Here is a 12,234-nt window from a genome sequence, read left to right on the forward strand (position 1 = left end):
ATAATATCCTGCTTTCTTCTAGGCATATTCCTTAGCTTTTTATCTTCTTTTGATATATCAGTGTGGTTATAGACTTTCAAACGATTTTTACACTGTAGTTGAGACCATTAATGTAAAGAAAAGACACGGCGACGAAATTGGTTTTATCTGGACAGAGGTGTTACGGAATTGCAGATGAGATGCTGTCAGAGCGCGATACCCATGGCTTGAGGCAATTGAACAAGTCAAAATTGCATGCTTTGTTTGGCATAATGTTGTCGGTCACAAAAAGCTGGGGGGAAAACCGTGATGAAGCAAATGAGTAAAAGGGACGTGGGGCATGGAGGGGAGGGGATGAAAATGGGGGGAAAGAACCGCCCCTAGAGAAAGTGGTGTACAGTATTATACACTTTATTTCTTGTCTGATGCGCTCGTCTTTCAGCATTAGGCTACTTTGACATGAGTACACACACAGTACGATGTAGTTGAAGTAATGCACCATACACAGAACTTTCATTGGATTAACTCAGGTTGGACATAAAATCGTTAACGTTTATTCTAATATAAATACAACATATATGAAAGGAAAATAGACTACAGCCAACAACAACAAAAACTGTTTGCATGTGCAATAAACCTGCCTGTCATAATATTCCCTATAACGAAGGCATTAGCCGATTGCATTTTGGGAAATGTAGTGTCTTCACGGATCCATCAAGTCGCTGTCGGTGCATATAAAACTATATTGCCCAAAGCTTTCTGTTCTTGTCTCCTCTCGTACATTGCAAACATGGCGTCGTCGCAACATGAACAATACTGCAGTAATGTTGATACTTCAACATCTAGTGTTCAACAGCAAGGAGATAGAAAAGCAGGGGCTATATCTTTTGGTTTTAGCAAAACTTTAAGTAAATTTAAATCTACTCGGGATGAAGCTATAGATGCAGATGAGCGAGATTATTTAACCGGAGTCGATGGGAAAGAATTGCTAAGGTAAGAAATCTAGCTTTCTTCTAACGTTGGTGTCTAAATACAGTTCCAATAGGTACGTATTGTTGCCAAGGTAGCTAATAACTTTACTAGTCTGTGTTGAATAAACATGTTGCCCCCCCCCCCTTCATGTGTTAGTTTGTTAGCTATGTATTAGCTACACTTGTTTAAACCTGGTGCGATCTTCTTCTCCATGTGGTTTTCCGGCAGACTAGATGCTTTGTTGCGTATTGCTGCCTTTCACAGTTCGGAAAGTGAATTGCACATTTTGTTCACAAAAATGGGAAATGGGGGGTGGATAAATTGCACCTCCATCTAACCCTAAATATATACCACTATTCCCCCATTTGGGCTCCCGAGTGGCGCAGCGGTCTAAGGTACTGCATCTCAGTGCAAGAGGTGTCACTACAGTCCCTGGTTCGAATCCAGGCTGTATCACACCTGGCCGTGATTGGGAGTCCCAACTGCCAGCCTCATTAAATAGTACCCGCAAAACACCAGTCTCAATGTCAACAGTGAAGAGGCGATTCTGGGATGCTGGCCTTCTAGGCAGAGTTCCTCTGTCCAGTGTCTGTGTTTCCCCCCCATATCATCTTAATATTTTCTTCTTATTGGCTAGTCTGAGATATGGCTTTTTCTTTGCAACTCTGCCTAGAAGGCCAGCATCCCGGAGTCACCTCTTCACTGTTGATGCTGAAACTGGTGTTTTGCAGGTACTATTTAATGTTGAGGATTTGTGATTTGTGAGGCATCTGTTTCTCAAACTAGACACTCTAATATACTTGTCATCTTGCTCAGTTGTGCACCAGGGCCTCCCACTCCTCTTTCTATTCTGGTTAGAGCCAGTTTACGCAATTCTGTGAAGGGAGTAGTACACAGCGTTTTACAAGATCTTCAGTTTCTTGGCAATTTCTCACATGGAATAGCCTTCATTTCTCAGCACAAAAATAGACTGATGAGTTTCAGAAGAAAGGGAAAACTGGGCTATGAGATTACTAGCTAGTATGCAAGGCTAACAGCCAGCAGACCACACCAGGCGGGTGGGCAGTAGAGTAAAAAGCGGGTATTGAGGGGCCTTCATATTGGGAGGAATGACGGATGACGAGATGATGCGAGGCAGAAAGAAGGGCGCTAGGTACAAACCGTACAAATCTAAGTCCACGCAACACAAACCAAGTACTTTGTCCTGCTTCTCTCTCCAGAGCAGAGCGCCGCTGAAAGGAGTGATAGCTGGGGTGGGTTTGATTGTTGAGGTGGATCAACTGAAGTTGAGGATCCCCAGTGTCTGTGATGCACGCCGTTTGGTGCAACGCAGACCTGGTGGTGAGCGTGAGACTGAGGAGACCGTGTCCTTCTGAGTTTTGATGCATTGTGTTCACTGGATAAAGTCATGCTAAGGTACTGTATATAAATTATCCTGTGAGAACCTTTGTTCCGAACCCACTACGGTGTACAGTACCAATCAAAAAGAAGAAAGGTCTTTGTTTCTGGCCATTTGGAGTCTGTAATCGAATCCACAAATGCTGCTGCTCCAGAGAGTCAACTAGTTTAAAGAAGGACAGTTTTATTGCTTCTTTAATCACAAATGCTGTTTTCAGCTGTGCTAACATAATTGCAAAAGGGTTTTCTAATGATCAATTAGCCTTTTAAAATGATAAACTTGGATTTGCTAACACAACGTGCCATTGGAACACAGGAGTGATGGTTGCTGATATTGGGCCTCTGTACACCTATGTAGATATTCCATAAAAATCAGCCATTTCCAGGTACAATAGTCATTTACAACATTAACATTGTCTACACTGTATTTCTGATCAATTTGATGTTATTTTAATGGACCAAACATTTGCTTTTCTTTCAAAAACAAGGACATTTCTAAGTGACCCCAAACTTTTGAATGTTATTTCATAGTTTTGATGTCTTCACTATTATTCTACAATGTAGAAAATAGTACAAATAAAGAATGAGTAGGTTTGTCCAAACTTTTGACTACATATTGCTGCAACATGACCATAAACTTGAAACCCCGTAGTGGGTTCGGAACAAAGGTTCTCACAGGATAATTTATATACAGTACCTTAGCATGACTTTATCCAGTGAACACAATGCATCAAAACTCAGAAGGACACGGTCTCCTCAGTCTCACGCTCACCACCAGGTCTGCGTTGCACCAAACGGCGTGCATCACAGACACCGGGGATCCTCAACTTCAGTTGATCCACCTCAACAATCAAACCCACCCCAGCTATCACTCCTTTCAGCGGCGCTCTGCTCTGGAGAGCGAAGCAGGACAAAGTACTTGGTTTGTGTTGCGTGGACTTAGATTTGTACCTAGCGCCCTTCTTTCTGCCTCGCATCATCTCGTCATCCGTCATTCCTCCCAATATGAAGGCCCCTCAATACCCGCTTTTTACTCTACTGCCCCCGCCTGGTGTGGTCTGCTGGCTGTTAGCCTTGCATACTAGCTAGTAATCTCATAGCCCAGTTTTCCCACGTGAGCGCCGGCCAGCTTCTCGATGTGACGCCTGTCCACGAGAGACTGGGGGTGCGTCCTAATAATATCTCCTTTCTCCTAAAGTGTGTACAATCGTTTCCTACTTCCCACAAATCTGGATTGGTGGAGGCATGGGCTAGTGGGAATTTCCACAATATCCCTTAGACCAGTCATTAAATCAGTGAAGGAAAGTGAACAAGGGCACACACTGGGGGAAAGAAGAGATAATTGGGACATAGCCCTTGTATAGCTAATTGTTGTCTAGTTAGTAAATGCTTTCTACCTCTGTCTCTTTTGTCTGTCGTAGTACCAAGCCTGTGGAGAAGCCGAAGGAGCTGATCATTCCACTCATCCAAAGGAACCGCTGGTGCAGCAGGCAGGAAAACAAAGCTGGCCTGGTCCAGGGGCAAGGTGATGGAGGAGGGGTTAAAGCCAAAACACAACCCCCCTCTCAGGAGCAGGACTCCGTGGAATCACAGGCTGTCAAAGAAATTATTGAAGGTTTGTGTTTGTCAGCTTCAGTTACTACTTCAGTGAAAAAAGCCTCTGAGAAATTATCCTAATGTTGTGAATCCACAGGGTATAGTCGGTTAGCACTCTTTCAACGTCACATCTATCTTTCAGAATCCCAGAGGCAGCTTGACCAGTGGAAAAATGGGGACCAGGCAGACCCCAACCTCACCATCCCCCTGCTGATGCAGAACCAGGCTCCACAGGGGTTTGAGGATGGAGACCACATCAAGGTGGACCTGCGACCAGAGTCTGTAAGTATGGGTTAAAGGTCAGAGAAACCTTGTCTGTGACTGCCTGATTCTTGTTGTCTGGGTCTTAGGTCTTTTCTCATTGGGCTGTAAAGTAACTTCAATGTGTTTTCACAGCAAATGTTATGTGTGAAATCGAATTAGGGAAGGCAACTTTTACAGAGGGAGATTGAAAATTGGTTCAGTTCGTGAGAGGGAAGTTGATTCATAAACAGAGATGGAAAGTTATGATAAGGGTGAGTGAATAAGAGCGAGATGGATTACCAAGAGTGTGTGTAAGTCAGGTCAACAGAGTGTGTACGATGACAGCGGGATGTGGACAGACCAGTTTAACTGGGACTGAAGCCATAGACTGTGTGAAAGTGCTGACCGCAGGATATTTACACACTTCAGATCTGACAGCGTCTTAAGAACGAGATGACACTTGCTCACCCTCCTTCTCCCTAGAGACCAACAGTCATCTTCCTTTGTGCATCTCTTCCTCATCACCCCTCCCACCGCCCACATCTGTCTTGACTGTAGAAATGCGGAAGGGGTTGGCTCATTCCACCTCTGGGTCACTTTCATGCTTCTCCCCCCATTAGAGTGATCCCAGCTTCTCCTAGAGTAGACAGAGCCCACAAGGGAGCTATTGATGAGCATGGCCACTGGGACAGAGAGTACCCACATTAATGGCAGCAGCATCTCTCTACACTGCTGTGATGTGGTTGGTGACATCAGTCAGCCTGGACTGGCTGAGTCTGTGAGCATTGAGCCAAAGGATTGTATAAGAACAACATTGGCATCAACTTTTATTGTGTATGGAGTCCGGACGTACACAAGCATTTATCAGTCTATGGAAGCACTGTCTGGCAGGCTGACACAAATGACAATCAGATGTACAGAGCCTTAGACTGTACCAGTGGGTGTGTAAAGAGTGATTTAAAATGTTCTCCCTTTCTGGGACTGCATCAAGACTGATGTGTTTCTGATCAGTTGCTGTATGTTCAGTCCACAGAGGCAGACTATGACAGTGTTCCTGTCGAGGCGTACGGGTTAGCCATGCTGAAGGGGATGGGCTGGAAGGCAGGAGAGGGAATTGGACGGACCTTCAAACAGTGAGTATTCTCTCTCATGGTCAGTCTTCAAATAAAATTGTATTTGTCTCGTGCTTCGTAAACAACTGGTGTAGACTAACAGGGAAATGCTTACTTATAGGTCCTTTTCTAACAATGCGGAGTTAATCATAAAAAAAATATACAGTACCAGTCAAAGGTTTGGACACCTACTCATTCCAGGGTTTTTCTTTATTTTGACCATTTTATACATTGTAGAATAATAGTGAATACATCAAAACTATGAAATAACACATATGGAATCATGTAATAACCCAAAAAAGTGTTAAACAAATCCAAATATATTTTATATTTGAGGTTCTTCAAAGTAGCCACCCTTTGCCTTGATGACGGCTTTGCACACTCTTGGTATTCTCTCAACCAGCTTCACCTGGAATGCTTTTCCAACAGTCTTTAAGGAGTTCCCACATATGCTGAGCACTTGTTGGCTGCTTTTCCTTCACTCTGCTGTCCAACTCATCCCAAACCATCTGAATTGGGTTGAGGTCGTGTGATTGTGGAGGCCAGGTCATCTGATGCAGCACCATCACTCTCCTTCTTGATCAAATAGCCCTTACCCAGCCTGGAGGTGTGTGTTTGTCCTGTTGAAAAACAAATGATAGTTCCACGAAGCGCAAACCAGATGGAATGGCGTATCACTGCAGAATGCTGTGGTGGCCATGCTGGTTGAGTGTGCCTTGAATTGTAAATAAATCACAGACGGTGTCACCAGCAAAGCACCCCCACACCATCACACCAACTCCTCCATGCTTCACGGTGGGAACCACACATGCGGAGATCATTTGTTCACCTACTCTGTGTCTCACAAAGGCACTGCGGTTGGAACCAAAAATCGAACATTTGGACTCATCTAACCAAAGGACAGATTTTCACCGGTCTAATGTCCATCGCTTGTGTTTCTTGGCCCAAGCAAGTCTTCTTATTGGTGTCCTTTCGTAGTGGTTTCTTTGCAGAAATCCGACCATGAAGGCCTGATTCACGCAGTCTCCTCTGAACAGTTGATGTTGAGCTGTGTCTGTTACTTGAACTCTGTGAAAAATGTTTTTGGGATGCAATCTGATGTGCAGTTAACTCTAATGAACTTATCCTTTGCAGCAGAGGTAACTCTGGGTCTTCCTTTCCTGTGGCGGTCCTCATGAGAGCCAGTTTCCTCATAGCGCTTGATAATTTTTGCGACTGCACTTGAAGAAACTTTCAAAGTTCTTGACATTTTCCGGATTGACTGACCTTCATGTCTTAAAGTAATGATGGACTGTCGTTTCTCTGTGCTTATTTGAGCTGTTTTTGCCATAATATGGACATCATCTTTTAACAAATAGAGCTATCTTCTTTATACCACCTCTACCTTGGCTCAAATGCATTAAGAAGGAAAGAAATTCCACAAATTAACTTTTATCAGGGCAAACCTGTTAATTGAAATGCATTCCAGGTGACTACCTCATTAAGCTGGTTGAGAGAATGCCAAGAGTGCAAAGCTGTCATCAAGGCAAAGGGTGACTACTTTGAAGATTCTCAAATGTACAATATATTTTGATTTGTTTAACACTTTTTTGGTTACTATATGATTCCATTTGTGTTATTTCATAGTTTTGATGTCTTCACTATTATTCTACAATGTAGAAAATAGTCAAAATAAAGAGAAACCCTGGAATGAGTAATTGTTTAAACTTTTGACTGGTACTGTGTGTATTTATTTATTATAAATTGTTGTTAATGCCTTTTTAGAACCAGGTTGCACTGTCTGCTTTATTTATAATGTCAATAGTGTCCATGCTTATTGCATCAGTATTTTTTTTTCTCTTTTTTTTTCTCTAGAGATGTGAAGCCTATAGAGCACCAGCTGAGGCCTAAGGGTCTTGGTCTGGGAGCTGATCGCTCTTCCATAAGAGACCTGGAGCCCAGTGGGCCCCGGAGGCCCCCCAAGCCAGGCGATGAGCGGAAGGAGGAGACCCTCATCCTGGGGCCTGGAGGCCATGTACTGGTTGAGTCTGGAGCACACAAGGACCTTTACGGGAAGGTGAGATATCTGACTTTGTGTCTGGAGTATCTGAAACCACAGAAAGCAACAGCAATTTCCTGAGACCATGACATTGTGGTATATCACTGTCTAGTAGGCAATATGCTGTGTCATAGTTGTTCTAGTTTGATGCCTTATTTGAAAAGAGCAAGACAATTAGCTTCACTTTGCTAAAATGTTATTGCCCCTCTACTTGTGCATTTTCACAGGGATTGACTGTTTTGTCTCACCCTCCTTCTCACACCCCTCCCATTACCGTACCATTCTTGTTACAGATCGAAGGGGTTGATCCGGACAATGCACGAGTAGTGGTCAAGCTCGCAATTGGTAGCAAGACAGTGACAATCAGTCAATATGCACTGAAACTGGTTGACCGCACAGAATATGACAAAAACTGCAAAGACCTTAGTAAGTCTGTCTGCTGACATCATTTTCCTTTTGTGAATTCTCTATGAAATGACATTGAACCTGTTCTCAGTAAAATACTGGACAAATTGAGCAAACAGGGAGTCATGGAAATTATCTTTCCGTCATTATTTCCAATATTATTGTCTTTGCAATATTGTGAGATACCCCCTCTACATAAGCTGCAAGGTTCCAGACAAGAAGGGCAAAAAATGTCTGTTGAGTGATGAGCTGAGCTCTCTCTAGCTAACTGACATTTGAGCCGCTGTGTGAAAAGGAGCAATCTGGCCATATCCATTTAAACCAAAAACAGCCAGGCTGTAACTACTATTATCAGTAATCAGACAGACCTGTTCCAAAAGTGGAGGGAGATTCACACATCAGGAATGCCAGTCAAATAATACTGGTGCTCATGTGTTTATGCACAGGCTTATTTGTTATTGCTGAACAGGTAAATGTGTATCAGCACTATTATTATCGATGATGCAGATGAGTATTTGATAATGCTTATGCAACTGTTTAATGGAGCCCCTGTAATACGATCTTTCTTCAAAACAGGTCGCCTCAGCAGGGCCCACAAAGAAAAGGAGAAAGAGAAGGAACGGCAGAGACGGGAAGAGGAGAAAGAAAGGAATAATGAAGATGAGAGGAAGAAAGGTAGATCTTCTGAGAGGGACAGAGATGGAGGGAAGGACCAAAGAAAAAGGAAACATCGGGATTCAAGTCAGGACAGGTGGAGTATCCTGAAAATATTTGATGTTGGAAGTGTAATATTTATATTAAATAAAAGAGGATAACGTATATGACTTGGATTAATTTATTTTGGAATATAGTACTCGTTCATAGAAATACAAATATGAAGCAATTATTTACCCGCGCCATTTAATTTGTTAAAGGTGCAATATGCTGAAATCGCTCCACCATTTCCTGGTAGCTAAAATTCTAATAGTTTGCCTAATTTCAGTTTGACAAAACAAGCAATAGATTGTGTAGAGAATCATTGTACCATCTAAACCACTGTGAAATGTATTTTCATTAAACCAAAAATATTGTACAATCAGCTGTTTTGAAACTGGTGTACAAAACCGAAAGTATAATGCGAAAACTAAACTTAAGACCGGAAAGCATAGAAATAGAACATATCTACCGTTTCTTAGACTTGCTTTCAATTAATGAAAGATCTATAACTCACATGGCTATGTGAATTTGGTCAGGTCGCCCAAAAAGTTACATATTGCAGCTTTTAACAAATAGTGAAAAGGTATGGGTAGATTGCTTCAGATTTGTAATGTAATTTTTTCTTGATTTTCACATATCACCTTTTCCTTCTCTCCTCAGAGTGAAGCCTATGGCGAAGCTACCCCCTGCTTCTCCCCCCTGGCTCCAGAGAGACCTGAAAGTTCGCTTTGTAGATAAAGCTTTCAAAGGGGGAAGATACTACAATTCAAAGGTACTAACACAAGGGGCACTAGTACACAAATCATTGCCTATTGACACTTTACAACCCACAACAGTTCTGTTGTCGATCATTAGAATCAGTTTAATTAACATCCAATGTTTGTTTCTTGTAGATGCGAATAGAGGATGTCTTGACGCCAAACATCTGTGTGTGTCGTACTGAGGAAGGCAGATTCTTAGATGGTGAGTTCACGAGTCTTCGGTTTACTGCTGAATTACATTCTACTCACTCCAACCCATATGCTTTTAAATGGTATTCCCTCTACTCAGCTATTTTTTTTTACTCAATGATGCCCTTGTCTTTATGATAATGTAGATGTTAAACAGACAATGCTAGAGACCATTGTGCCAAAGAGTGACTCGGAGGACATAATGGTTGTACTCGGTGAACACAGAGGGCAGGTGAGTGGATGAGTTGGCTGGCTCATCGTAATCATTTTGCCTGTAAAATATCCATGCGGATTTCTGTTTCATAGCTTTCATTACTGATTGGATTGAAGGGCTACAAAATTGGGAATGTTTAAGTACATATTTGAAAGGGTCCGTTGTCAATTACGTGGTGTTTCAGGTGGGCCGCATCCTCCAGAGGGACAGAGACCGAAGCAGAGCCATGGTGCAGCTGGACAGATATGAGGAGAAAGTCTTCACCCTGGACTATGACTCCATCTGCCATTATGTAGGAGGGGGAGATAACTGACCCCCTCTGGTCTTACCAGCTCAACCAGTGATGCAGTGGTAAAAAAAGTGTGTGAAGTAACATTCCCTGTACTTTCAATGCATTTCCCCATGTTAGGTGGGTAAACGCTCGTGCACAAGTGTGTAAACGGTGTTTACCCTCCACTACAACACTGATGTCAACATGCCCCAACGTCCTCTTAGTGGATATGTAATGTCTACATTTTACACTTTGTCATAAAATGCAAGATTCTCTATGTACACTGAGTAACTTGTCATATTGTACCTTTTTTAATAAAATCATGTCAAAAGCAAAGCCATTTTATTGTGCTTTGTCCCGACTCAAATGTGGCAATAACACTAATGGCAAAGTCATGTTAGCCATACTACAATATTCTGAATTATGCCATTTTTATATTTACTAGGTTTCCTGCAATAGCATTGCACAAAGCCTCTCTCCAAAAGAAAAAATCCAGTTCAAGTCAAAAGAAATTACAAAATTAGTAATTTATTTAGAAATGACACTCATCTGATGATCATTGAAAACAAAAAGGTAGCCTGCAGGTAACATCTGAGCAATACAAAAATGAGTAATATTTATACATGTACTGAAGCACATGAGAACTTGTTTTCGTCTCACCGGATAAGCTTCGTCAGGAGTCTCACATTCCATGCTGTGTATGGATTGAGAATAGAATGGTAACTTCAGAAACTTCATCCAAACGTAGCAGACGGGCACACAGTTGTTTCCCTCAGAGTTTGAAGCCCTGTGGTCAGTCGTCTTCATAATCACTGGGGGGCTTTTTATTGGCAGTGTTGGCCCTGAGTACAGCTCCAGGGCTGGGGTACGGACGCTGCTGGAACAAAGGCCCTGATGCTGTGGTGTCTGCCCCAGTCTTCGCCTCATTGCGCTTGGGCAAGCCAGTGGACCAATTGCCCCTGTGGGAAGGAAAATAAATCTTAGATACATACAGAGCGGGGGGAAAGAGTGGCGATGAATGACTACTGGTTGGGTCAGTGGCTTTACTTGGGAACATCGGAATAAGCACTGGGATCCATTGGGTCCATCTCCTCATCCTTCCTCCCTGAAAGAGTTTACAGAGATCTGTTAGCAAGTGTATACAATTCATTACATTTGTTTATGCTTGCAATATTTGTTTTGAGCAAGAAATGCAACATCCCTCGAGGAAGGTTATGAATCTTTACCTCCTCGCTTGTTCTTGCTTTAAGGGGCAGTGTCTTCTCTTCTCTGCATCCGTCTGTCTCTCTCCCTCCCATCATTCCTTCCTCTTTCCATTTCCGGTTCTCGCTCCCTCTCTCTGTCCTCTCCAACTTCTGCTGTAAGACAGAAAAACAGAATATTGGGGTTAATGAATGTAAATCAAATCCATCCTAAATATTGAGTGAATGCATAAAACAGTCTCCTACTGGGTGGTCACGCTAGGACTCATCTTACCCCTCAACATCTTGGCAGCTTTGGTTATCATAGATGTAGGGTCGGTTGGGGACAGCCAGGCAACCAGGTCAGATTCCACATTCCAGTAGTATGGCAGACCACTGAGGATACAAAATACATGGAATCTTAGTCAGTCTACGAGCAAAAATAAATCACTCCATCATAGCTGTTGTCTAGTAGCCATACCCAATGGCTTTTGTACAATTTACAGATTTATTAGAGAATCTGAAAGAGTGCTTACCAAATAGGGTCAAATACTTTGTACCAGTTGGGAGGTAAATTCTCACGGGCAGTGGCCTCATAATCTAAATTGTTGTCGTTGTAGTCCTCAGCAATGATTTCCACATCTATAGATAAGTAGTGCCGGTAAATGACAGATAGCTAGCTAACGTTTTCAGTGAGTATAAATTAGATTGTTTGGAACAGTTTGTTGCCATACCTTCATCTGAGTGCTTAAGAATCCCCCTTTTAGCTAGGCGAGCCAGTAACGCCGGGGGCAGAGGCATCCTAAGAGAAAATGAATGATTATAACTAGCCTCACTCACATAGTCATTGCCCAAATACATTAGTTGGCTAGATTTAAAATTTTAAAAAGTACGTGTAGCTAACGTTAGCTCACTCGCGTCTAAGCATCAGTATTGTAGCCAGCAATCTAACGTTTCCAGATAATCCAAATTAGCCGTAATTTAAGGGAAACGTTAATATAATAATGTGAATACAACTAAAATACCCGGTTTATGGTGTTACAACACACACACACACACAGTTAACGTTACCTGCAGCCAAAATTGTCTTTAGCTACTTAATTTCAGATGTGGAGTGAAATCTTGCTAACTAGCCCCCTCAGTGATAATAGAAACAGCACAAACGCACTAGGATTGTCA

At 42.4% G+C, this 12,234-nt stretch overlaps 1 protein-coding gene and 1 pseudogene across 1 annotated transcript; one reads left to right on the forward strand and one right to left on the reverse strand.

Annotated features, from left to right (window-relative positions):
• Positions 1 to 709: 709 nt before the first annotated feature.
• On the forward strand, positions 710 to 10,210 carry LOC129829853 (G-patch domain and KOW motifs-containing protein-like). Its single transcript, XM_055891838.1, has 11 exons — positions 710 to 972; positions 3,771 to 3,964; positions 4,088 to 4,227; positions 5,215 to 5,321; positions 7,155 to 7,356; positions 7,632 to 7,764; positions 8,320 to 8,494; positions 9,100 to 9,211; positions 9,333 to 9,402; positions 9,536 to 9,621; positions 9,788 to 10,210. The coding sequence occupies exons 1-11, from the start codon at positions 770 to 772 to the stop codon at positions 9,914 to 9,916; spliced, it is 1,551 nt and encodes a 516-aa protein (XP_055747813.1). The 5' UTR covers positions 710 to 769; the 3' UTR covers positions 9,917 to 10,210.
• A 172-nt stretch (positions 10,211 to 10,382) lies between these two features.
• LOC129829854 (polyglutamine-binding protein 1-like) lies at positions 10,383 to 12,216 on the reverse strand (annotated as a pseudogene).
• Positions 12,217 to 12,234: the final 18 nt, after the last annotated feature.

This window comes from Salvelinus fontinalis, chromosome 31, assembly GCF_029448725.1.
Source record: "Salvelinus fontinalis isolate EN_2023a chromosome 31, ASM2944872v1, whole genome shotgun sequence".
In the NCBI taxonomy this organism is placed as follows: Eukaryota; Metazoa; Chordata; class Actinopteri; order Salmoniformes; family Salmonidae; genus Salvelinus; species Salvelinus fontinalis.